The following is a 27,622-nucleotide window of genomic DNA, read 5'->3' as shown; positions in this document are numbered from 1 at the left end:
TGAAAATCTTGAGACCTAGATTCTGCTCCCAGCAATATCCCTGCCTCACTGAATGACTATGGACATGGTACATACTTTTTTGAAGAGACAACATTTTTTTTAATCTGAAAAATGAGGATATGGTCTTTTTGTTCCTAACAACGTCAGAGGAAACACTAATATTACATGAGGTAACCTGTGAATGTTTTGGAAATCAGCATTCTTTACACATATAAGGCATAGTAGACATGATGGGGGAGCTTGCGGTCAGTCATGGCAAGGGGAGTTGTTGGCGATAGTCACTCTTTCACTTGTAATCGCACAAACCCCCACTTGATGCTCCACATAGGTGCTGAGGAACCACAATAATGGGTTGCTAGGGCTCTGCTAGCTGGGCAGTGATCCTGGAAAAAGCTGTGGCCTTCCTGAGGTGGGAGTAGCAGAGGTCACTGGCCACATCGCAGGTGCTGCTGTTGTTCCTGCTGTAGCAGCGACACCAGCAGAGGAAGCAGGAAACCTGAGGCTGGGTCTCCAAGGCAGGGGCTCTGTAAGCTTGGACCTCAGGAAACTGCGGCATGACCCATAAGTTCAGTTTGGCTTTTGGCTAACAGTGAGTTCACAGAGCTGACTTCCCCCCGTGGTGACCTGCAAAGAGTAAAGCCAGAGGCAAGGTGCACATAATGCAGTTTAATAAATGCAACTGAGGCAGGCGCTGAGAAGAAAGGCGGAAGACCATCAACACCAAAGTCCCAGGTCAGAGAATCAGTGTCCAATGGTTTCAAACACAGATTGGCAGGTAAAAGACAGTACAAATGTCCTTATAGGGAAAGATAGGGATCTCATTTCTATTCCTCCCTCCAAAAACACTTGCACAGTGACTTGCTTGAAAGCTGGGCTTGTGTCTTCTTTGTACTCTCAGTGCCTGGAACTCAGGGGGAGCTGATTTATGCATGTTAAATCAATTAACAGAAAGCAGTGTCTTTCCTCTGATCATTGCTAATGGATTGGAGAATATTTAGATGAGATTTTGGGAACCCCATTGCCTGCTCATAAAATATTAGTGAATTCAAATGTAATCTCATTTGTAAAGTACTAGGAGATGCAGAAAGTGCTGAAATTTTGTCCTCTTCCACACCACGCAGAATCTCTAGTGTGGCTCCTGAAGTGAACACAGAGGGTGGGACAAGCCATGAGGACAGGAGGAAGAAGATGAAGCTGGTTTGTAGCAAATCTAGTGCTCAGTTGAGCAGAGCCTTCCATGTTTAGATAAAAGGGCATCTGCTCTTCTTCTCCCAGGCCTGTTTTCCTCATGAAGCATGGAGCTGTGAACCTATTGGCTCTTACTTTCTACTTCAAAAGGTAAAAAAAGTCAAAAGGAACAAAACATCATTTTCAAAGTGTATCGGTTGTAGGAGTAAAAAAATGAGTCCTATATCTTTTTATATCCTTCCATCCCTTTACAAACAGCATATAAAGCAGTTAGGACATAAACCCCCCTTCCCCAGGACTTTTAACTTCCCACCAAGCTGGAGATAAGCTGGGTTTGTGGCCTTCAAAGAAAAATTGGCTTGGCTAGCAGCCATTTTAACAAGGTCAACTTGAATCCCCAGGAAGTCAGAAGCTGAGGAGATGCATCTTTGTAACCTTTGGTTTCTTTAGGAGTGTGGCTTCCTTGTGCCAGTCAGCCTACAGGCGAAGATAGTTGTTACAGAATAGGCTGTCAATGCTAGGAGGAACCACAGGCGTCATGCAGTCTGGGGGTGGCCGGGACTTGCTATGCTGCACCATTGCAGGCATCACTAATCTATTGTGGCTCGTTTTCCATCTACACATGGCAATAGCTCAGCTAGTTCAGCTATCAGTGTTGGCACAAGCCATGAAACTCTTTTGTTCTCCTTTGGTTATTTCTAAAACTCATTTGTTTTACAGATGCAGAAAACCCAGGCCCAGAGAGATGGACCAACCTGGCTAAGGTAACATAGTGAGTTAGTGTCAACATCAGGACAAAACCCAAATCTTCTGACTCTTAGTGTAGCGCTCTTTTTATCCAGCCACACTGCCTGTGTCCCTGGGACTGTTAGTAAAATAACAGGTGATCTGGACACCCATTTGGCCATGACGGGGTGTCTTTACTGTCTGGGTCAGATCAGTCAAGTACTCTAAGTTAACGGTTGTTCCTGGAACAGGAGCTGGGATTGATGAGCATTTGTGGGCATTGGAGAAGGAGTGAGGGGGAGGAGCCTCACACGAAAGCCCAGGCCCTGTATGAGATTAGCTGAAAAGGCAATGCAAGTAACAGGCAAATAATGGACATCTCAGACTAACTGTGTATGCATCCCCAGTAGCTAATAGTGAGAGCTGTTCACTACTGATGTGGTGTGTAGGTTCATTCCAAAGACAGGCCGATCCACACATAGACAGGCTGGTCCCATGATTAAGGAGTGTGAGCTGGCATTCCCTTTATCAGGACAAAGATAGGTTCTGCGTCCTCTGGATATTCTTCAAGTGAAGCTTTACTTATGGCCTTGCAAATAACACATGGCCTCTTGGTCAATGAACAAAATAGCAGTTAAAGAAGATGAATTCTCCTTATTTATCTTCGGTTTTCTCCCTGGGGTGAAGGTAAGGGTTATTATCTGGTATGTTAGAAAAATAGTATATTATACTACCTAACTGATTTCAGTCTGACTTAAAATGAAAGGATAACAGGAGATGGAGTGCATTTTGCTGAGTATCTGAGATAGCCCACTTTACTAATTCTAAATAGGTCTCTAGTTTCCCTTTCCAATGCTTCTTGGTTTCTTACAATTTCTAAACCTCTTTTCCCCATGTGCAGCGTAGTGTGGGTAGAGATAGGAATAAGAAGGGGCTAATTCTTACCTCAGAAGAAAAATAACTTGGCAGTCAAGAGAAAATTGATGGCGACACTCTTTGCCAACAGCATTCGTAGCTCCAGCACTGTGAGGGACATCATGTTCACCTTCTCGGCATGAACTATGGTTGAACAACAGTGAAGAAGGTGGCTTCAGGGAGAGACTAGATTCCCTTCCAGGAATTGGACCTGCAACACTGATACTAGCCAGCCCCACACCTGCCTCATTCTTTCCAGCCTGCAAGCTCAGCATGGTGCCAGACAGCCCTCAGAGACCTTAGGCTGCGGCTCACACCCAGCCAGGCAAACTCCGCTGGGAGAGGCAGAGGCTCTGCAGAACCGACTGAGCTCAGCATGGTTTGGGTTTTCTTTGGAAATCTGTTACTTTTTGGCCACAGCCGACGATTACAGAGTTTGCTTTAACCCTTGACTCTGAAGTTGGCCCTTTGATTTGAACTAACCTTTGGGTTCGTGGCAGCTCTTTGAAGATTGCTTTGTGTTTTCAGTTTCCATTGGTGTTAGGTTATCTGGAATGAACAGCAGTGGTCAGGGTTACTGGCAATGAAGAGGCTCACAGGACTGTAGGATTTTAAAACTGGAGGAGACATTAATGAGTGAACTGAGGACCAGAAGATGTGAGTTTGTTAAGGTCACATAGCTAATTAAACAACATGCTTCCCATTCCAGGCTTTTTCATTGTACCGTGAGGTCAATATCCAGGCACACCACTATGCGGGAAGAACTAGGATTCTTAGTCCCATGGTGGGCTGCGTTGCCCTTTGTTGGAATTTAGTACTGGATTAGACTGTGTATGGACTTTCAATCCCAGAGCCTAGTATGAAGGGGACAGTGGCTGGTAAAGAGGAGAGATGGGGATGAAATGAGATGGGCTTTATCTTAGATTTCATCTTAGGGATGCCAAGCATTTCCCTCCCTGGCCAATGACAGGCTATAGTTGGGCCTATGTCTTGTTTCCAGTATGATGCTATACTGAGAATGATTTGTCCATAGTTTACATCTCTAACTTTCCTTTTACCCAATTCTTATTCCCCATAATCTCCAGCCCCTTGAAGCCAGATATGGCCTACCTGAAGAATTTTTCTCCAATTCAAAGTCAGTGGAGTACACAATGGTATTGCTGTGTTGAACTGAACACGTCACTGAATTTGAATCTTCATATTGACCAAGCTTGACAGCATTGTACTTCCCACTGGGAGAGACGACAATAGCAGGATCAAACTCTGTTATCTTCTTGGATGACTTGAGATTTATACTTATATCCTTGGGGTAGAAGTCCTTCACCAGACAAGCAACATTTGTTCCATTTTTCATGACGAAAACGGATGGTTTGGTAGGAGGTTGAATTTCTGCAAATATAATCAACCTATTAGGTGACATGATTTATTCACAACTTTATAGGGGTTAAACAGTGGCGATTTCCTCGATTACCCTGGAGCCAAACACTGCAATCCAGACCTCCATGCATCCTGTTAGTGATCTGGCTTATTAGCACCTCTGTGAAAGGATGGGGAAGGGGAACACAAATGAAAGGCAGTAAGTTTGACTTTGAGTTAGGAGCTGCTAGGATATGGGGCTGGAAGCAGAGATGGAACATAACAACTACAAAGAAGTTTCTGGATTACATGGGTTTCCATTATCTCTCTCTCTCTCTCTCTCTCTCTCTCTCTCTCTCTCTCTCTCTGTGTGTGTGTGTGTGTGTGTGTGTGTGTATTTCTTTTTTTTTGAGATGGAGTTTCACTCTTCTTGCCCAGACTGGAGTGCAATGGCGTGATCTTGGCTCACCACCACCTCTGCCTCCCGGGTTCCAGTGATCCTCCTGCCTCAGCCTCCTGAGTAGCTGGGATTACAGGCATGCATCATCACACCCAGCTCATTTTTTGTATTTTTAGTAGAGATGGGGTTTCTCCATGTTGGTCATACTGGTCTCAAACTCCTGACCTCAGGTGATCAGCCCACCTCGGCTTCCCAAAGTGCTGGAATTACAGGCGTGATTCACCACACTTGGCCCATTACCTGTGTTTTATTAATCAGTCCTCTAGACAATCTAGGTCAGACTGACTGTCTGTCTGTACCAGTGGTTTTTGTGAATGCATGGGCCCTTTGATGGTGGATCAGGGCAGGTGCTCATGCTCTGCATTCTGTCACTTAAGGAATCGAGAGTCTGAGAAGTAGTGCATGACTGGCTCAGAGGCTCTGAGTCAGTGTTGGGGTCATGGAAGGATGCCAGCCCCATTTTATGGACTCGAAGGATCTGCTGAAGTTAGGTGGTGCATGTTTCTGCCTTTAGGTTAATACTCATTCGTCTATGGGGGACTGACTACTATATAGTTTTCTTTGAGTCTTTAATCAGAGGATAACAACAATCATTTCAGGAAGTCCTTAAAGGAATAAAACCAATTTAAGCCTGTTTCTTCTTGTTTTAGTCTAAGAGGAACTATGGAATGTTGGTCCCAGGGTTGGGTCCCCTCCTGGCCTTCTCTTCTTTTGTGCCTCACTTTGGACTGCCACCCTGCCCATGCATCTTTTTCTTTCCTTGAAACCACAAGTCTTGAAGCGTTGAGAGAGGTAGTGATGATTCTTTCACACAGTGTCTCACTGAAGTTTTTGAATCATGATAAATGTTGTGTCCACAGAGACTTAGATTCTTAGGCTATCTTCAAATAACCACTAAAGAAAGAGCCTTCCTAATACCTGAAATGGAGAAAGACAACCAACCTGTGAATGATGATTTATGTATATTTTCAATCCTAAATTTAATGCTGACTTTCAATATTAATTACTCCTGTAAATTTTACCCTTGGTATTTGAAACTTCGGTGAATTTGGTTTCTTGATTTTAAATAAAAAATATGTTGAATTCCAGCATACTTTTATCTACTATGGTCTACAGGCAAGACATTAGGTTTTGCTGAAAAAAAAAGTTGGTAATTGAATGTGTAAATGGAAAATAAGTAAGTTTTCATTTTTTTTTTGAGACAGGGTGTTGCTCTGTGACCTAGGCTGGAATGAAGTGGCCTAGTCACAACTCATTGCAACTTCCGCCTCCCAACTCAAACTCTCCTCCAGCCTCAGTCTCCCAAGTAGCTGGGATCACAGGTGCATACTACCACACCTGGCTAATTTGTTGTATGAAAATAAGTAATTTTTCTAATGCTTTATCCTGAATCTGGATTTGAGCTTCAACTGTGAGGTTCACAGCAGTAGAGCTACTGCCAAGTCAACTGGTTATATGTGCTTGAGAGGGAGCGATTGCTAGTCAGGAAGTTCCTGTTGATCACAGCTTTGTAAATACACCAAAGTTCATCAGGGCTTTCCTAGGAAATCAAATATTCAGAGAAACCCCCTCATCACTACCATCATCATTCTCCGTCTTTCCTGTGCTGAGAAGCCGAGCTGAAAGACTGATTCTGTTTCAGTCACCCAGGGCAGGAAACTCATTCCTAAGAACCTGCTTCCTTAAGTTTTTGGCTTTAGCTCTAGACAACTGAGAGGATTAGAAATTTTTCAAAGGGCTTTTTGGAAACCTACTTTCAACCTGCTTGAGAAAACTTCCCCTGTTTGGTTTCCTTGCATAGCTGAAGCCACTGATAACAGAAACTGATAACTTAGCGGTAACGGCTGGAAACCACACGCACTGCTCACTTCCTCCCTTTACAACTGCGACACTTCTTGCTCACTCTCTTGACTTTGGTTTGAGATGTACTCTGGCTGACTTTCAAGGGAATTGAAAGTTACAAAGGAAACTTGTCCATAAAATAAACACCCTATCTCCTTGCTTATTTAAGAGTATCCCTTAATCCTAGTCTGATTTAGTTGGACAATTAAAGCTCGCTAGAATTTTGAAACCTAAATTCATCAGGCAGTTGTCAAATGATCACTTTGGTTGGGAGAGATTGAGTTTGAGTAATTTGAATAATACAATACAACTGAAAAGACAGATGTCTGAAGAAGGTCATGCACTTATGATATTGTGCTCCGAATCTATTAGTCAGCATTTCAGAGAGAGCATAACGCATTGATTTGATAAAACGTTTTTCTGAATCCCTCTTTCTACATTAATGTCCATATTTTCAAAAAGATTGTTTGAAAGAAAAGCGTCTTATCGAATCCATTCTTTGGCATCTTGGTAACCAAAGAAAAAGGTATCTGACTGAATTAAACCTTTATAAAAACTAGAATGCACTCAATATAGTTGCCATATGCATGCCAGTCTATTTTTGTATTTGACTTCAACCTAAATGTGAAGCTGTATCGAATTGTAGTCCAAAACTTAGATTAAAGATTTGTTTACCTTTGAAGAATTTGTAGTCTTTTTTTCTTGGTCCACAAATACAATTACATTGCAACATGTGTTTTAAGTGCTATTTCTTTGGAAATTGTTTTACTTTCAGACTTTCTCTTTTTCTGAACACCAATATATTACTAAGGTTATGTGCTGGTAAACAATACCAAAAAAGTGTATACCACTCCTGAATAGTCTTTCTTAATTTATAAACTTAGAAATCATCTATGTTTTCGATTCACACAGAGAGTCCTACTGATGCCCTAAGATTACAACATCTGTAATAAATGTTACTCAGAATTTCAAGAATTTCTGCCAATATAGAATTTAACTTAAACGCTGAAATAAAGGTTTATTCTACCTAATGACTCTGACCATGCTAACTACTTTTCTCCAGAATCTTCCAAGCTACAGGACATTTGTTTTCAGTTTGCAAGGAGGCATGTATACTAGTTAGCTTAGCCAAAGGGATGTGCAGAGACGAAGCAGCTTCCTGAGGAATTGGGGCCAAAGTATCCCAGCCACTGTCTCCCCTGCACCTGAATGCTCCAACTCTTAGTGTAGGTCTTCTAGATTTCTTTGTGTTTTTTGGGCTGCTCTGAAGATTCCATAAATAAATGGGAGCTATTGTTTTTATATACAGACTATATAGTATATATGCTGTATAGCTTGAGTATATATATTTTAATAGCTTGAGTATATATATTTCAAAATAAAAGGAGTTACAGAGCCACTTCAGTGACTCAGTCTAGTGTGTTCACTCTGGCCTGCTTCACATCTGTACCACTTTATCTACTTGTTATGGTTTAATCTACTAGTTATAATTTATAATGCAAACTGGATTATAGCCTCAGTGCCAGGACTCAAATCATCCCTAAAAATATAGGAAAAAGATCAACTCACGGGGCTCCACGAAGAGTTTGGTGCCAGTTCCGAAAAACATCTGTCGGGTGTCCCAGGAGCACATTATGACAGTGCCTCACAGGTAACTAGCCTGGAGCTGGCCCTAGGCCTGGGCTGTAACACCTGTGCCCTGCCCTACCCAGCCTCAGGTCTCAGCCTAAAGACCCCACAGCTCAGAGAACTACAAAGCTGCCCTTGATGAGACCAAGGGGCTGAGTGCAGATCTAAGTCTCAGATCTCTTTGAAGCTAGTAATAGGTGAACTGCTGGATAGAGACATGAAGGTGAAGTCCCCATCCAAGAGATACTAGGCAGGGCTGAGACAGAGCAAGAGAGGAGGGTGATGGTGACCAATAGCTGCCTTCATGTTGGAAAATCTAACTCCCAGTTTGTTAAGAGGGCCATCCAAGAAGAACACAATAGCTTGAGCATAGGCACGGGGCACTCAGCTTGACATTTCTCACAACAAATGTTAGGCTGAGGAGAGAAGGGTTATGGAAACAGGTCCCATACTTATACTCTGTTTCCATTCTCTTGGGTCATGAGTGCTGATTTTTGATTAGAAATCTAATTTCCCCCCATCACTCAGACTGAGTCTCACGATAATAATGAACCTGATTTCTAATTCCCTGTGCTTGGTGAAAGGCTTTCTAAGGATCTGAGGGCGGAACAAGAAATTGGTCACTGCTGGGGGAGCCCAATGGTGCTGTGTGTCATGGATGCAAATCAGAGAAGCCAGTGCTTGCTTTGAATTGCTTATTTTGTTTTATAATTTCTCCTAACTCTGGATCCAGATACAAGTCTCAGGAGTATATAGTCATCATGTGAAATATAACTTAAAGACCATATGAATCACTCTGCCTCATCACCAAAAAAATCAAGTTCCTTGGGCTAGAGCTAGGTAAAAAGAGAATGACGATTGTGTAGGGCCATTATTCATTGTCAAAACTTTAAAGACTTGGGGCTTGATTTAAAAGTTTTCACATCCTCTACCTGAGCTTCACATCATCATATTACATTTCATCTCTGCAGGAGAAGAAAACCAGAGAACTAAATGGAGTCTCATTGGGGAGCATGGTCAGCGTCCCGGCAGAGGGGCCAAGCATCAGTTTCATCAATTTCCTTCTTTCCTAAGACTCCCAAAGGCACAACCTCAAAGATTTGATTCTAACACTGCAGATAATTTCAAATTTCATGTGGAAATGATTTTAAGGGAAAATGAAGCACAATACTTTTTGCTCAGATGCAATTTGCTAAACATCAGTCAGACTGCAATCAGCTACAACATGATTCTGTTTCCCTCCTTTTCATTGCTCTAGTCTCTCTCCCCCGAAAGATAAGAAAACTCACCAATTTCTACTATTTCCCTGGAAGCAACAGACAGTGAAGAAAGCCCTATAAGTTTATATTATTCTCTGAGAGGCAGAGACCATGTTGACAGTACCAGTCACTTTTTGGACTTTTGGTCAGATAGCCTAGCCACATTCATGTACCATTCCCTACTTCTTTATTTCCTCTGAATATCTGAATAAACAAAATCAATACCTAACCATGTAAAAGGTAATGACTCTCCCACTGGTCCTGGCATTTTGGAAGGTATCTGAAGGCTATTCTCTGGCTGGTCCCAGTGACTGACTGTAGGTAGCTACCCAAACTACCAGAATATAGCCCTGGGATTTCTAAGCACTGGAGCAGGCTACCAGTGGACAATGTCTCCAGTAAGGGAACCACAACTTCTCTGTTGTCTTGGAGTTGCGGCTGTGTTTATACATTGGATGTGGGCTCCTAAACCATTGTGCAGAGTCCCCAGTTTCAGGGCTAACAGGTGAGCATATAACTACTCTCAGCAGATCCAGGCCAGGATGGAACCTTGAGAACCATTTAATCTGAGCCAGTCATGTTGGTTTAATGCAAGTTCTCAGAAAAAAGTGACAAGGGCAAGACTGGCTTCTTGTTGTGTGTGTGTGTGTGTGTGTGTGTGTGTATGAGACAGAGAGAGAGAGAGAAGATACTCTTTTTAAAACTCTTCTTTCATAATACATTTTTTTCTTTCTAATCTTCCCTCTCCCTACACTGTGACCACGACTTTCATCCTCATAAAACTGGAGTAGCCCTCCTCAGCTACAGCTTGCCTTTTTTCTGGTCCCAGGGGGCCCAAAACTGGAAGCCTGGCCTAGGGCTTTTTTCAGTAGTTGTAAAACACTTATCAATACCAAGCCTCAGGATGGAGTTTCCAAGCATATACAGAATATTTTCTGAAGAGAAATCTAATGCATTTGCTCCCAAATTTTACCCCTACTCCTGGCAACAAATGATGGGTTTCTAATTTAGAACTCTTTACTTCCCAAGAAACCTCACTCATTCAGGACTATGCTACAACAACTCTAAAGGGATATGCACATTGAGCCACAGTAAAATGCATAACTTACTTGGTTCCACGATGAGTTGAGTCCCGTTTCCAAAGAAGAGTTGTGCTGTCAACGCACTACCCTAGGCATCATTACAGAAAACCTTGCAACCTATTTGCTCCCCGTCAGTCTAATTCATCTGTTTGGAAGTGGGTGGGTGGAGCAGAACGGGTGTAGCTGGAGACAGAACCTTGCAAGTGTTTCTGAGATCTGAGCATTATACTTTGGCAGCTTCTTTGATGTCTGTTATCTTCTGAGTTTTGACATTTAGGAAAGTCCTTAGATTTTCTGCTATTATTTCCTCAACCTGCCATCTCTTACTCCCAGATCTTGCTTCTGGATAACATTTTCACATATTTTGCTGAGAATCGTCAAATGGCCATTGTTAGGCAGAAACATAACTATAAGCTTCAAATCAATCACAACAGGACTGTGACTCAGTGAGAGGTGGAAGGACACAATGGTTGGAGCAAGATCCATTGATGCAAAAGACTTGGGGTCTATCCAAAGGATTATAATAATCACAGATGACTATCATTTGTATAAATGCTTTTCTACTTGAACAGCTGGTGCTTATACTACTTCAACAAAGTTACAGAAATAAACTCTATAAGGTGATATTTTTAAATCCATCTTACAGATGATCTAACCACTCTAAAGGTGGTTAAGTGAGTGGCTGAGTTGGGCTTCAGCTCCCAAACCAGAGTAATAGATGGTAGGACTGAAAGGAGCCTCAAGGCATCATTTTTCCAAACCTCTGTGATCACACAAGGGCTAAGAAAGGGAAGCGTAGGGAGAGTTTTCACTCCCTTTCCAGTGAGATTTTTTCCATTAAATCACAGAATTCCTACTGGGCCACAGAACAGTCACATCATTGGGCTTCCTTGCTTTTCCTCCTGATTGTCCATAAGAATTGGTCTGGGGATAATCAGGATCATAGTGGGTGAGGGTTGGAAGGCAGCTTGGAAATCCTTCATCTAACTATAGGGAAACTATAGTTCAGTGCAGTTAAGTCACAGAGTTTGTCAGTTAATGCACTGAACAGATTGGAACTTGGTCTCTGATTTACTGGTTCAGCATGCTCCTCATTTCACCTCTTGTCTATCACTGAGAAGTACTGTCGTGTGGGTCTGATCACAGTGGTGGTCTAGATCTGTACATGGTGGATGCCTGGATGCTGAGGAGGCTAGCCTTCTAGAGTCAGGCAGAGGGAATGGAAACTCTCTAGGAAGGACAGTGGATCAAGATGGGTCACTGAAGCAGATGCCATCCTGGATTTTACTGGAAACTCACTTCCTGTTTCTCAAGCCATCCCTTGCTATATTTATGTACTGGAGTACTGCTTCTCAACCTGGTGACCTAGAAAATATTTGACAAATATAATTGCCAAACATAGTGGTCATAAGAAGGAAAAGTGGGTTACTTGTGTTGTTCTACTTCCAGATAGGTTCCTTTGCCAAAGATCAGTGGTCTGGCACAGCTGACATACCTAATCCAGACACTACCTTGCTTTCCTCTTTACGGCAACCCTAGCCTCAGTTGCCAAGTCATGTGTGATATTCATCTGATGCAATTTTCTGTCCCATCTGACGTAGCCTCTTCTCCCCAGTCTTAGTGGTTGTCCTTCAAGATGGAACAAGAGGTGACTCTAGTGTCAAATAGAAATCCAAGCTTTTGTCTGTATTATACTCTGACAGAATTTGTGCTCAAATGAGACAGAATCAATGTAGATTGGAAAGGAGTGTTTTGGTTTGATCAGGAGGAAAGGAGGGCAGAACGTTGGTCATAGAGTAGTGGTTCTCCACCTTTGGGCTACACTTAGGTGGGACAAAGACCTAGTGGGTTAGAAATACCATGCATTCCAACCTTTTAGGGGGATTTACTTCATATCTGAGAGTTTCGCATCATTGCCAAGTGTTGTGCAGCAGCCAGACTGCTTAGTACAAAATAGAAGTTTTTCCATCCATTTTAATAATGCATTCATGCATACCAAATTTTAGCAAGCTTCAATGACACACTCACACTTCGAAGTGACAGTTAAATTAATTTCTGTCATACAGAAACATCAGAATCTGTGAGATTGCCTGTATGCCACTCATACAAACCAAGGGCAGGGGGGATATGCATTTTTTTCAGATCAGTTCACAATCCTCAAAAGACTGTAGATCATAGTTGGAGAATCACTAACGTGAAGGGTGGTTCCTAGCTGTTGTGAAGTAGAAAGATGTCAGAAAATCCCAAACCTAGTTTTGACTGTGTCCCTTTCCAAGTATGTAATCTTGGCCATGTTCCTTAAACTTTCTGAGCTTTATCTGGCTCCTCTATGAAGTGAGGCTAACATCTTCTGTATTGTAGGTTATAAGATTAGATACAGCATCTGTGAACTAGAGAGCCTTGATGTAATTATTAGAATGTTTATTAGGGCTAAGCTCAGAGAAGACAGATTTACTTGAAGCTTGGGGAATGTAATTGCTCTAAGAACAGAGCTCCCAGCGGGAAGGGTTGTTGGGAGAGGTTGCTGAAAAAGAACAGAAGCCTATTTTTTGGTGTTATGTGAGATGAGGAGGGTGCCCACCCTTGGGTGAGTACTGGTATTCAGGCTTCTGTCTCTCTAGATCTTTTCTGGTTATGTGTGACTTCCATTCCATTCTCCAGTCTTCCATTTTGAATCCAAAAGCAGAAGTCCTTACAGTGGCCTACAAGCTACCCTCTCCCCATCCCATCATCAATCTGACCTCATTTTCACATTGTCTCCCCAGCACTCCCTCCCTCCCTCCAGCCTCACACCCCAACCAGCACCATGTCCCCTCTGCCTGGAAGTGCTCTTCTTCCAGATGTTTGCATGGCTCACTTTACCACCTCCTGGGGTCTCTGCTCAACTGTCACCTTTCCAGTGAAGCCTTCTGTGGCTCTTCCATTTAAAACTGCACACTGGTCCCTACTACTGGTCCTCTTTATTCTCCTTCCTGGCTTTATTTTTCTTTGCAGGGCTTATTACCACCCTAACATACTGTATATTTTATTTATTTATTTAGCTTACAATCTGTGTTTTGCCAGTAGAAGATAAGCTCTGATATGGCATAATTTCTGCCTGTTTTGTTGATGTGGATTCCCTGGCACCCAGAGTAGTGCCTGGCACATAGTGGCAGTGACCTGTGACAGGTTGCAAAGCCAGGACTCAGGCTTGGCTCTGTAGGTTCCCAGCTTCCTCCCATTTTTCTTTTGCTTTATAGCACAGTGGGCGTTTTCCTCTGATTCATTCATTCCTCTATTTATTCATTCACTCATTCAACAAATATTTTTTTGGTGCTTTCAATGTATTTGTAGATGCAGAAAGAAACAACTCAAAGTCCTTTTTCCCTCAGAGCAAGAGAAACAGACAGTAAAGGAGCCTACAGAATTTCAGGTGGACATGAGGGCTATAAATAAAGGAGGGAAAGGGGTCTTCACAGTGACATGAGGTGTTAAGGAAAGAACTCACTGTAAGTAACATTTGAGTAGAGACCTGGAGGAGGGGAGGGAGAAAACCGTGTGAGTCCCTGGGAGAAAATGGCTCCAGGTGGAGGGCCTGCAGGTGCAAAGGCTCCGTTCTGGGAAATGCTCACTAGGAGCGAGAGGGAATGCCAGATGCCAGGTCAAGGGCTAGCGGATCTGGAGGAATGGGAAGGTCATCTCTTAGAATCTGGGAAACATGTTGATGAGCCCAGAATTATGCAAACTCCTTTTCCTGAGGGAAAGGGTGATGCTCTGATCATCATCTGGACCTTTCTGTATTTAGGGACCCTAGGTCTCCAGGGGTGTAATGTGAGAGATGAGCCTCACCTGGCTCCTCCTGGGGAAGGGGGATGCTGCTTTGTGTAACTGGTTTTGGTGAGGGTTAAGAAATTCTTCCTTGGTGAGGGGGCAATGGGGATGGCACTGGAAGGGAAGTGGCATAACTGTTTTTCTGATTCAGCTTGAAAAGGAGCTCACTAGAGGCCTGAGGCAGAGGCTGGGTCAGGCAGGAAAACCTCCACACATGCCCCAGTCTAGCTGCAGCCCTGACGGAAGAGCAGAGTTCTCACGAGCACAGATTCTAGCATCAAGCAGGTGATTCAAATGATGACTTTACTAAACTATGTGAGCTTGAGAAACTCCTTCAAGATTCCGTTTTCTGATCCCTAAAAGGCAAGTCATGGTACCTCAATTCTATGTGATCGTCGTGAGGACTGAGTGAAATGACATTCCTTGAAGGACTTAGTGCAGTGGCCTAATAAATGGTAGGTACTCAAAAAGTGGTAGTTATAGAATTACGACATATAATAATAGATTGTATTTAAAGTCCACCTCATGGCCCACTTCCATGCGGATGTTCCCAACGACCATACCTCCTTTCCCCGCCGCCGCTGTTGTTACCGCAGGAGTATACATTCCTTCATAACATTGCTTTATCCCATGGTGTTTTGTCCTGTTCTCTGTTCTGTTTTATGAAGCTAAGTGGTCTCTCCAGGTTTACTCTATCCAGAGGACTAAAGTGTGGGATCTACAACTGTGGGTTTGTATAGACCTATTCTGTTAGTTTTGTGCTACCCAGCAGCTCCATAAGTGAAACTTGAAAGAAGCTCCTGAGGAAAAAAAGCATCAAAAGACTTCCGAGAAGATAAAGGCCCTGGGTTTGCAGTGCTGTCTCTAATCCAATATTGGTTGCCTAAAAATAGAAGGCATCATTTAAAGATCTTCTAGGTCCTGCCCACTCTGGATGCCCCTTATCTTTTCACTTCAAAGGCTGATGGAATGAACCAAAATGAAGTTCAGCGTTTCCCAAACTTCAATTAATCACATCTACCCCCCTTTTTTCGGTCATAAAAATCACTCACTTTTAAACTTAAAATATAATTAAAAGGAAACGAAATCACATGGGTTGATAGCCTAGTTGCGCTATTCTGATATCCATTAAAAGAGCCATTCAAATAAAAAGAATGTCTTTTCATGTGCCATCTGAAATTATGTGCTATGCACTCCTCACTTAGGGAAACACTGGACCAAGTAAATGGGTAAACAGAGGAACTTAATTCATTAGGAAAAACTTGGTAAACAAAGGGAAATTAGGATAATCAGTCTTTAGCTTTGTTGGAAATGTGGATAAACTTATTTTAGTGAGAATTTTAAGGATAATGAGGTCTAAAGGCAAGGGCCTGAATTAGTTAAAATTTCAAAATCAAAAAAACTCGGAATGTCTCTGCACTGACTTCACTAGCATAGCTTTTGGTGTCTCTCTGATGGCAGGGCCCCTGCCTCTTTTCTCCCTGTAGTGTGTGAGGTCTGGGGATGCTCATGTCTGTCCTTTTCTTTCCTTAGCCTCCTTCTCTTTATATACCTGGAACTGCCCTGTCCCCAGTCGATCTCTGAGAGGAGCCCAACATCACCATCCTACCTCTCTGGAGTCTTCTTTTACCATGAAACACCTAAGCTGAGCACCAAAGTCCCGGGGAATGGTACGCTGTTTCTCTTCTAGTAGCTGGTTAGGCTGATTTGGGACCACTGACCCCTATTGCGAGACTTCCTTAGGACCTTTGAAATCGGTTTTGTATTGGTTTATTACATTTTGTGACTTAAGATGAATATGTACTATCTAACTGGAAGCTGTTGCCAGGTGGAGACCACTGTCTTTTTATTTTATTTTTTAGCAAGACACAGTTGAATTCAAATGTCACTGAAAGGATACCACAGATGCCTTCTGTGCTGAGCATGATCCTTCAACAACTTTAGCCCTGATTCCTTCATAACTGCTAATAAGTGAGTGGTACCATATACTGTTTGCAAAAATGGTGAACACTGCGAGTATTAGGGAACTACTCCTGGCTGTGTCCTGGAGACTTCAAAGCATTTCTTAGTTGGAAGCATTACACATTCACTTTGTTCTGCTTGGAATCTGATCTCAGTGGGAACCAGAATGTCCCGTATTTCTCACTAGTCACCCAGTTTTCATTTGCAGCTCAAACAATTAGAAACAAATGTCTGGAACAGGTTATTTTCTTCTAAAGAGAAATATAGCAACACCAGGACTACCTGCTCTGTCCTTACCCTCCATGCCCAGGAGACGAATTCAGTTCTGAGCTCTCCCAGGAGAATATGTTTGCTGTAAGGGAGGTCAGAATTGTGTACGTTCGGAATCGCCTTGATAAAACCACCCAGACTCAGGTCAGCCTCATTCCGTGTTCATTCTGACTCTGCTCAGGGAGTTGGACCAATGACTGTGGTTTCTACAGCCTGACTCAAATTCAATGGACTGGGCAGAATTCTGTTTCCTCTGAGCTGTGTGGGTCCTTTCATATGCCCCAAAGTCTTTTTTTTTCACATACACGTTCCGCTCCTCTCCTATGGAAGGAATGAACCATATCTCACCTCTTCCCAGGAGTCCTACTCAACACTAGCTATTTCACCCATTTCAGGATTATTTCTGCCTCCTTAGATGGAGGATGCCTTAACCTTAAATTAAAAAAAAAAAATGAGTTACTTACTTGGTTCCACAGTCACACGGGTTCCTTTTCCAAAGATGAGTTTATCTGTGTGTCACAGCACTTGAGGGCGTTCCAAAAACCTCAGCGCTGCTCCCACCTGCTTTCTTCCCATTAGCTTTAGGACTGGAGGATCTTTAAGCCTCCGCTCCTTGAAAGATGGCACTTGTTGCTTATCCAACTGGTTCACAGGTGACATTATCATCTGCAGGTAGGGACTGGTTTGCTTTCGGAAGGCAGTAGTCTGAGGAGTATGCAGGAGTGTATTTCCCATGGCAGACCTTTCCAGCACAGTACACTTGATGCAGTGCTCTCAACTGTTGCTTCCTATTGTTTTAGATTGTTCTCACTTCCTAGACCCGTACTCAGCTCTCCCTGTTGGAAAGCTGGCACTGTCAAAGGGGTGGGTCTTGGCTCCATGACTACTCCAGGGTTAAGCCCTTTACAGCCACCATTGCTGCTTTAAAGGCAGATAAGCAAGAGGAGACAGGGCAGCATGAAGCACTGGGTGATTTACAGAGCAGTCAGCTTTAGAATGAGCCACTGTGGCTGGTGATTGCTTACAAACAAATCAATCTCTCTTCAAATCCATCTTCCCAAACTGCAAAGCAAAGCACTTGGGTAAATCTCTCTAGGGATTTGAATTTAGAAATTCCATATCAGGTGGCTCATATAACTTTCTTTTGCAATAGAATTGACATGAAAGCAAGGTAAGAATAGTTTTTAAGGACTACCTTTTCGTATTCCCCAAATGTGCTGTAAGAAAATGTAGAAATGCCAGTATCACCCAAGGGAGAACAGCAGTGAGTGAGAGGTCAGCAGCTGTGGTCATCTCCCTGGTCCAGTCAACTTCCTGCTATCTCTTCCAGGCCCCAGAGCAAGAGGGTAGCTGCTTGCTATGTTTGTCTCCCGAGGCATGGGACCCAGGCTGAGGATATCCCAGGGAAATGGCACTTTTGCCCCTGCAGTTTTTGTACAGGTCTCTGTGGGTTATGTAGCACTGTGCGTATCCCCCCAATCACAGTGCTACAGAGCTTTACAAAAACTTCCCTTCGGTTTCACACTATACAGCCCCTGAGAGTTTCCAGAACCAGATGTTTTCTCGAAGTCAAGTTTCATCAAGATCAAAGGGTTCTGACAGTTAGGTTATGCCAAGCTGTCTCAGGTGCTCCAATCTGGGGCTCTTCTGCTCCACTGGCTAGATCTGCCTTGGGGTTTGTGACTAGAATGGACTTTTAGAAATCATCATGTCCACACCCACCTGTGCTTTCTGGCCAATCTGCTCTCAAATGGTTTCACACTGAGGAGTCTGTCAGGTACTTAAATCTCACGGAGATTCACGTGCTGTGGGTGAGGCAGAAAATGATTGTGGTCAGTGTAATTTCTCCTGTCAGCTGCTAAGCTTCTGAATCACCTCTTCCTGCCCTGCCTTACACTTGAATAGTGTTTTACAGTTTACAGAGGGTTTTCATGTAAATTTAAAATTTTGTCCTCTCCATTGACCTCCTCCTAGTTGCTAAATTCAGGCCAGTAGCCCATATGGTACTTTGTGTGATTTAGAAAGGGTGGCCCTGCTGGGTGAATGCAGACTTAGCCCCCTGGGCTCAAGCTTGGTGAATGGATTGCACTTTTGTGTGGTTTATAAAAGGCCTTCTCTTTCTGGAAGATGCAGCCCCACATCAGGGCCTTGGCTGGTGGCAGAGCACACATTGAATGTGAGCCCCACTTTTCTCTGCCAGGTGCCCTTGTGAAGGCACAACCTGTGCAATCAGAGGCAGCAGCTCTGGCCAAACTGAACAGATGATTTTCAGTGTTAATCTCGTTTGACCTCTGGGTTTTGACCCAGTCATTGCCTTCTCAAAACCTCTCCTCAGGGCTCACAGGACACTGGTCTTGTTTGCCTTTGACCTCTGTTTTAGTGCTGTCAAAACAAAGCAATATGATAGGCTCATCGGAAGTGACCTTATGAAATGTTAACCATGAAAGTGGAGTATGAAGTTTGTTGTTGTAGCTATTTATCAGCAGGGAGCAGGAATTTAAAAAGGTAACCTTCACACTTTCCCTGGAGGTCTTATCCAAATCCATGCTTTGATTTAATTATGACTATTTTACCTATGACCTTTGTGATGACTTTTCACCCCACATACAGCTTCATGCCTGCCCCATAAACTCCAAGCAATGTTATCTCTGTATACAAAGTCTAACATTCTTTTGCTCATTAGACAAAAAGCAAATAGGAAAGGAGGAAAAATAAGAAATGTATGGCCTCAATAATAGACAATGTAATGGGATAGCATAGAGCAAAAGGCCTCATGAGGAGAACCAGATAAGAATAAAAAACTAGGCCCGGCGTGGTGGCTCACGCCTGTAATCCCAGCACTTTGGGAGGCCGAGGTGGGTGGATCACGAGGTCAAGTGATCGAGACCATCCTGGTCAACATGGTGAAACCCTGTCTCTACTAGAAATACAAAAAATTAGCTGGACATGGTGGTGCGTGCCTGTAGTCCCAGCTACTCAGGAGGCTGAGGCAGGAGAATTGCCTAAACCCAGGAGGCGGAGGTTGCGGTGAGCTGAGATCACGCCATTGCACTCCAGCCTGGGTAACAAGAGCAAAACTCCATCTCAAAAAAAAAAAAAAAAAAAAAAAAAGAATAAAAAACTGTAACCTGGACTCTTGAGTGTAGCTGCCTTAGGTACTAGTCTTTAAAATGGCGAGAGGTAGCTGATTGTTGAACTAAGCTTCTGACTCACCCATATGAGCCTCATTGAGCTCCTTCTAGTGCTGGTGACCTTCCGAAGAAGCAGCCATCAGAAACTGGTGTGAAGAGAATTAGAGGAAACAAAAAGTTGGGAATCCTGATGAGAATGCAGCTTCCCGGCTCTTCACTTCCTCCCTGTGATAGACATGTACCTCCAGGTTCTGCCACGTGACTTTGCAGGGCTTCCTACTATGGGCTCTATTGACATTGGGGCTTCATCATGCTTTGATTCATAGAATATGAGTAGAAGTGCCAGTGTGCCAGTTCTAAGCTGAGGCTTCAAGACACATCAAATCATGGGTTTCCACTAGCACTCTTTTTTTTTTCCAGACAGAGTCTCACTCTGTTACCCAGGCTGGAGTGCAGTGCCATGATCTTGGCTCACTGCAACCTCCTCCTCCTGGGTTCAAGTAGCTGGGATTACAGGCATGCACCACCATTGCACCTGGGCAATTTTTGCATTTTAAATAGAGACAGGGTTTCATCATGTTGGTCAGGCTGTTCTTGAACTTCTGACTTTGTGATCCACCCACCTCAGCCTCCCAAAGTGCTGAGATTACAGGCACGAGCCACTGTGTCTGGCCTCCACCAGCACTGTTTAGCCTCTGTCCTTTGAGAAGAAAAGAGTGTTCTCCAGGGAGTCATTGCTGCTTGACCCTGAGCCCTAGAATGAAGACACACAGAACAGACCTAAATCCAGCTCATGTCTTAGAGCCAAGTCCAGCGGGCCCACAGACCAGTGAGCAAAAGTGATACATGTTTGTTACTGTAAGCAATTGAAATTTGGGGATTGTTTCTTATAGATCATAATTATAACAGAAATAGCTGATTAATACAGATGGTGGGTCTTGGGATGCTTTTAACTCTATATGTCCAGCAATTATGAAATGGCATACATAAAATTTTTGGTGGCTTCCTGTTATCCTCAGGACAAAACAGTATAAAACACAAGACCTTAGCTTACTTCCTCCCTTAAACACGGTTGCATTGAAGTATTTACTTCCTGAAAGCTCCATGTTCTTTCGTATTTCTTTGCTTGCAATGCCGTTTCCTTCTCTCATCCCACAATTGATCCCTAACCCTTCTCCTTAAATCCTCTGCATTTTCAGTGTCTTAGCTTAGTTGTTGCCTTACCTGGGAATTCGTAAATGACTGTCCCAAACTGATCTGGTTTAAGTGCTCGCCCTTCTCAGAATTTTCATGGCATCCAGTACTTACCTCTATCTTTGCACTCAAAACCCTTTTTCACTTTTCTTCATTAGGTCGAGATCCTTGAGAGAAGTGATCTGTCTTGTTCATCCCTGTATACCATGTGCCAGCACAGAGCCGGACCCAGTGAGTGCTCAAAAAACGCCTTCTGAATCTATTTCAAGGAAGGGGGGTTTCAGGTTCCGGGAAGATAAGCAAAGTGACAGAGCCATGGCCAGATCCTCCCAACTTCCAGGCTCTTGCTCACTGCCTGGAGCCAGGCTGCCTTACGGAATACTACCTTACATTTGTTTAGTGGTACACAGCACCATTCCTTAGAAACACATTGATTTTTAACATTAGTCTGAGTTAAACATGGTTGAGAAGTTTAATTTGTTGTGATTTTCTCCATATCATTTAACATATTCTAAAGCCATATAGAAATGAGTTTCACATCATCTACCTATTTGGAGTATTCTAGTCATGCTCTCTTCCACTAAAATGGGTAATCAAAGATCAATTGCACCTCTGGAGAGGAATCCTCAAATGCCACAGCTAGGAGACATTTCAAAGATCATATATTCACTCTCCTGGGTTTTCAGATGAGAGAGTCTAGAAAGATCCAGAGAGGTTTCACAACTTCGCCAAGACACCCAATTTCAAAAGGACATACAAGGAATCAGGTATCTATATCCCAGTGCAGTGATCTTTTTGGTACACTAGGCAAATGTCTTCTTTGGTCTTTCATTCTGGCGTTTTGGTTTGAGAATGTTTCAGCCTCTCAGCTGGTCCCCTTCCCTGGAATGGTCATAGGATAGTCTGGACAACCTGGCCCTTTCTCTGTGTAGATTTTAATTGTTATGTGAGATGCTCTTCTGCAGGAAAGGGTAAGAGCAGGTGCAAGGTAGATGAATATTGAAGTTCAACTCTTCCTGGAAGGAGCCTGTGTCATGTTCTTTTTGCCAGGCAAACTCATTTTCAGAGGAAAGGGACAGTTTTAGATGCTAGATTTACTGTGGTATTGTTAAGTTTTGGCTGGATTGAGGCTTCATGCTTGGGAGCAAATTTATGGAATATCAAGCCAAGAAATGAAATAAGGATTGAATAGAGGCATCCTCTAGGCTTAGAATATTTGGGATTGTGGACTTGGAACTAGTGTTATTTATCTTGACACCTGCTCCTGGTATTAACACATACAGTTTGATAGTTGTAGACAAACTACAACATATTTTAAGTATTTTTAAAAGGATACCAGGTTGTTTAAGAGATTTCAAACTATGTCCTGGGAGGAACAGTGTCTCCTACACATGGGAGACTATAGACCAAAGAAAGGGAGTTGTCTGTTTGATTATAGTCTTCAGATATCTATCAGAGAAGAGCTGGCATATTAGAAGTTGATTCTCATGTCTGCTTATGCACTCTACCTGTTGCAATATGTTGGTTTGGTTGAAATATATGAGAAAAATGTGAAAGAAAGGAATAGTTTAATAGCCCATTCAACAGATTGTGGATATGGTATTCTTTATATTGCACAATAATTTGACAAGAGGTAGTTTATTTGAAGGTTAGTTGCATTGTGAAATCTGAAACCATGCCAGTGAACTTATCATACTCTGTTACATTAAAACATTGGTCTATCTTGAAATTTGAATAGAACGTTCACCCATGCATGGTTTTTAACTCATCCATTAGTTATATGAGAAAATTGGTTCACTCTGTTAAGCAGCTTCCACCAGTTAGCACACATTTTATTATTCAATACCAAAATATTATGGTAGTTAACACAATCACTGGTCTCTTTAAATCAGAAAAGGTTTTAAATACAGGTGAGCTATCTAGTTCATAGTGGAAAATATAAATTTCCTAAAACTCTAATTTTTCTGGAAGCTTAGATTTTGTAATTAGCAGGCCAGGCGTGGTGGCTAGTGCCTGTAATCCCAGCACTTTGGGAGGCTGAGGTGGGCAGATCACTTGAGGTCAGGAGTTCGAGACCAGCCTGGCCAACATGGTGAAACCCCGTCTCTACTAAAAATACAAAAATTAGCTAGGTGTGATGGCACATGAATATAACCCCAGGTACTTGAGAGGCTGAGTCAGTAGAATCACTTGAACCCAGGAGAAGGTTGCAGTAAGATGAGATCGCACCACTGCACTCCAGCCTGGGTGACAGATTGAGACTCTGTCAAAACAAAAACACCCAAAACAAAAACAGGCCAGCCATGGTGGCTCACACCTGTAATCTTAGCACTTTGGGAGGCCAAGGCAGGTGGATCACGAGGTCAGGAGTTGGAGACCAGCCTGGCCAACATAGTGAAATCCCATATCTACTAAAAATACAAAAATTAGCTGGGCATGGTGGCATGCACCTGTAGTCCCAGCTACTCAGGTGGCTGAGGCAGGAGAATCGTTTGAGGTGGATGTTGCAGTGAGCCAAGATCATGCCACTGCACTCCAGCCTGGGTGACGGAGTGAGACTCCATGTCAAAAAAAAAATTTATAATTAGCAACAACTATCAGTCATTTATCTTAATATGACAAGCTCTGTTCATTTGTTTTTAAGAAGATACCTGCCAAATCTACAAGTCTGAATAACCATAGTTGCCTGTCAATTGTTTTTTCAAGCAAAAATGTGTGTTTTGAGGAAAAAGTGTCTAGTTCAGCTTGCAACTCAAACAACCACACAAGTGTTTCCTCTTAGGTAGCTGTCATAATTTGGAATGTAACAGAAGTGTTTTATGTGTACTTACCATTTTGTCACACAGAATACTAAAAGGAAATGCAGTCAAAAGTGGAGATCTAATAAAATTAATGATTTTTACTTTTTTGTCAGTATTATGGGCTAAATTCTTTCCCCCCTAAATTTGTATGTTGAAGCCCTAAACCCCATAACTTCAGAATGTGATTGTATTTGCAGATAGGGCCTTTCGAGAGGTTGTTATTTGAGGGAGTTAAAATGAGGCCATTAAGGATGGCCCTAATTCAACCTGACTGATGTTTTTATAAGAGAAGGGAATTTGGACACACCATGAGAAAAGACACCAGTATGTCCCACACAAAGGGGAAAGACCATCTTTTCCTGAGGGTACAGCAAGAAGCCTGCTGTCTGCTTGGGGATGGGTAGAGAAGCATCAGAAGAAACCAACTCTGCCAGCACTTTGATTTTGAACTTCTATCTTGTAGAACTGTGAGAAAATAAATTTCTTCTATTTAAGTCATCTAGTCTGAGGTATTTTGTTATGGCAGCCCTAGCAACATAATACAGTCAGTATAATTTTTAAGTGAAACTAACTTTTTTTTCCCCCTGAAAAAATGTGGCAGTGAAGAATATAATGATTATTATTACAGATTTGATGCCCCTGCCTTGATTCATGTTAAGGCACCAGCAGTTTCATCCACCATTGCTTTTCCACCAACAATGTAAGTATCAACAGAATGAAAAAGAAAAAGAATGTTTTGCTGTTATTATGAAAATAATTCTGACCTCATGGACTCCCTGAAAAGATCTTGGGGTGCCCAGAGGTCTGTGGGCAATACTTTGAAAATCCCTGTCCTAGTTCCATGTTGTTTGTCCTGACAAAGCTGCAGCAGCAGCAGTAAATCCCAAGCTCTCTCTACTGCTTCACCACTCTCTGCCTGCTAATGACCAGTAGATCAATTGTATCATACGCTCTGAGTGATTGATGAGTGAGTGGTTAGGAGTCATTTGGAGCAACAGCCTTCAGTTTCTGTAGAAATGATAAAATGGTCCCACGCTCTTTGGTTGGACTCCCTAGAGTCAAGGACCATATATCTGTATGTCATCTGCCTCTGATTTCTTCTTCTTGGTGGTACTCTGGAAGTCAGATGCTGGATCTATGATGATGGCAAGAAGACTCAGTGATGACCTGAGAGTCTGTGTATATTATCTTCAGTACCATACTGTATTTCTGTGGCAATATATTAGCCCTCCCATTAAAAATAAGAAATGCTTATTTGTTAAGAGACAGATACTTGAAACTGTAACCTGAGATTCTTTGCAAAACCATAAAGAAGAAGAATGGACCAACATGACTTGCAGAGTTAATGGATCAAATAATACATTTAACAACTGGACAAGAACCAAAAGAGACCAGGATTTTGAATTGAGACTTATATAAGGCCCTATGAATGCATTAAACCTGGTCAGGTTGTCCTTACCCTTATTTGAGGGCTCTGAACACACTTTGGGTTTTGTCAAAACCTTCTCTTAGCTTCTCTATGATGCCCACCCACCCGAAGGAGAAGTAGCTTGACCATAATCTGATTGGGGTTCATTGGTACAACTGTAGAAATCTGGAACTGTCCCACTCCCATTTTTAACACAAGGGGAAGACTTGATTTTGAGCAATTATCATTATCTCAAATCTTGAAAATTAGTGATTTTAAGATATCTCAGTTATACCTGTGTCTTGAAAAAGATTAACAGGAATCTAAAATTTTAGACCTCCCAGGTTCAAGTGATCCTCCCACCTTAGTCTCTCTGGTAGCTGGAACTGCAGGCAGGCACCACACTGGCTAAATTTTTGTATTCTTTTGCAGAGACACAGTTTTGCTATGTTGTCCAGGCTGGTTTAGAACTCTTGGGCTCAAGCAATCTACCTGCCCTGGCTTCCCAAAGTTCTTGGATTACAGGAGTGAGCCACCATGCCCAGCCTCAAAATGAAAACTTTTAAACAGGATTTTATTATAAATTTTTTGAAACAATCCAAAAAGAAGAGATTAATAGAATAAGTATCTATAGAATGATCACCTAAATTTATCAATTGTTTATATTTGTCACATTTTCTATTTATTTTGCTCAAGTATTTAAAAAAATTACAGATAAAATGACAATTCACTTCAGGGTATATTACAAAAAGAATATTTTTCTACAGAACCGCAATACCATTTTCCACCTAAGTTAATAGAAATTCCCTAAAATAACTTAATAGCCAACCCATAGTCAACGTTTCCTAATTTTCCTCCAAAGCTCCAAATGTCTTTTTTTTTTTTTCCCCAGACACAGAGTCTTGTCCTGTTGTCTATGCTAGTCTCAAACTCCTGGGCTCAAGTGGTCCTCCAGCCTCTGCCTCCAAAGTGCTGGGATCATAGGTGTGAACCACCATGCATGGCCTGTTTTACAGATTTTTTTTTTTTTTTAAACAAGGATCCATTCAAAGACTATGCATTTCATTGCTGTAAAATCTTTTAAATCTCTTTAATCTTTAATAGTTCTCCTTCCACTGCTTCCCTCTACTGCACTTTTTTTTTCGTTTTTATGATGCTGATTATTCATGGGACTGAACCTGTTGTCCAGTGCAATGTCTCACCTGCTGGATTTATCTAGATGCTTTTTTGCAGAATCCTTTAATTTGCTTTTCTAGCTTCCTGTCCCCTGTTAGAACTAAAAATTTGATTAGTTTTAGTTTATTTATTTATTTTTGTCAGGAACACTGTGTAGGTGATACAGGAACATTATGCCCTGTATATTGCATTATGCCAACATGGACATAATGGCTTGATAAAGACGAGTGATCATTAGGATAAGATGGTGACAGACAAATCTATCTTTACAAAGTTACACATTCCTGTTATAGCCAGCAAGTAATCTGCGACTTTAAAATGTTTTAAAAACCTTTTTTTTCTTTTGGCCTGAAATGTTTTTTCCTGCATGATTTCTTTGTGTGAAGCAGGAAGCTAGTCATATTTCTTCTTTCTGTAACTGTGAATGCCTACACAGTTTTGTCTGCTATGCAAAGAGAAATGTTGTAAACTCATCAATGTTGAAAAAGTAATACCTAAAGAGTTTTCACTTTTAGAGAACAAGTAATCTAAGGATGTTATGTTCCATTTCTGCACTAAAAATGAGAATTTCATTAAAGGTGTTATTTCTATGACTTGTTTCTATTCCTTGAAAATGTGCTCCTTTGATTTTATTTTGATGGGGTTGATGTATTCTGTCCTTGAAACCATAAATCCAGTTACTTTGGAGAACTTAGGGAGGAGGTCTATGCATGGTTTTCTTCCTTTGTGCATTGTTTTTGCTCTCCTAGACTTAAAAAAGCAATTGGATTGGTGTGCTAATTGGTGATTGTAATTCCAAGAGAAGGGACTAATCTCCATGCTCTTGAATCAGACTCACATAGGGTCAAGAGAAGAGTGAAGGAAACACTGGTTGATCTGAAGTGAACGGCAAAATTGCTTAGTTCTGAGAAGATGTATTTCAAAAATACATAGTTCAATTGGGTGGAGATAGTTTATATCTTTGCTCTGGGGTGAAGGAACTGCTTGGTGGCGTTAGTCAGAAAGGGAGATTCATTCTCCACAACATTCCCAGTTGCTCTAGGTCTGTCCCTATCTGTAGGTACCAGCTCAGGATTTATATCCTCCAAAAGCTTTTCTCTGCTAACTTCACCCAACAAAAACTGTCCCTCCCAGCATCTGTTTACCTACTTGTGACTTTCTAGAAACTAGGGTTTTATTTGCAAGAGTGTACTTTTCATCACATCACTGGGTCATCATGCTACCTACTAACAACATTCATGCCACTGCTACTCCCTTATTTGACAGTTTTGTCACCAGAACAAGGCACATGACCTGTTAGGATTAAGGCATTCAGTTTCAGAATCTCACCTTGAGGATCTGCTTCCAGTTATGGTCTTTAGAAACGCATTATTTAAAAAAGGTGGGATTCTGCAAGCATACAGTAGTATTCCA

General features: G+C 42.2%; 1 long non-coding RNA gene and 2 gene segments (V, D, J or C); 1 reads left to right on the top strand and 2 right to left on the bottom strand.

Moving 5' to 3' along the window:
- Positions 1-27,622, bottom strand: part of LOC100385731 (T cell receptor alpha chain constant-like) — a 257,258-nt gene that overhangs the window by 83,037 nt on the left and 146,599 nt on the right.
- The window catches only part of LOC144577367 (uncharacterized), a 120,910-nt gene that overhangs the window by 16,082 nt on the left and 77,206 nt on the right, over positions 1-27,622 (top strand). The window lies entirely within an intron of this gene.
- The window catches only part of LOC103795671 (T cell receptor delta constant-like), a 43,584-nt gene continuing 18,558 nt past the window's right edge, over positions 2,597-27,622 (bottom strand). The window contains 4 exon segments of the C gene segment in view: positions 2,597-2,973; positions 3,313-3,378; positions 3,940-4,218; positions 16,964-17,012. Coding sequence covers positions 2,861-2,973; positions 3,313-3,378; positions 3,940-4,218; positions 16,964-17,012 — 507 coding nt within the window.

Source organism: Callithrix jacchus, chromosome 8 (assembly GCF_049354715.1).
Source record: "Callithrix jacchus isolate 240 chromosome 8, calJac240_pri, whole genome shotgun sequence".
Taxonomy (NCBI): Eukaryota; Metazoa; Chordata; class Mammalia; order Primates; family Cebidae; genus Callithrix; species Callithrix jacchus.
Note: the sequence above shows the minus strand (reverse complement) of the source record. Positions and strands in the feature narration are given on the sequence as shown.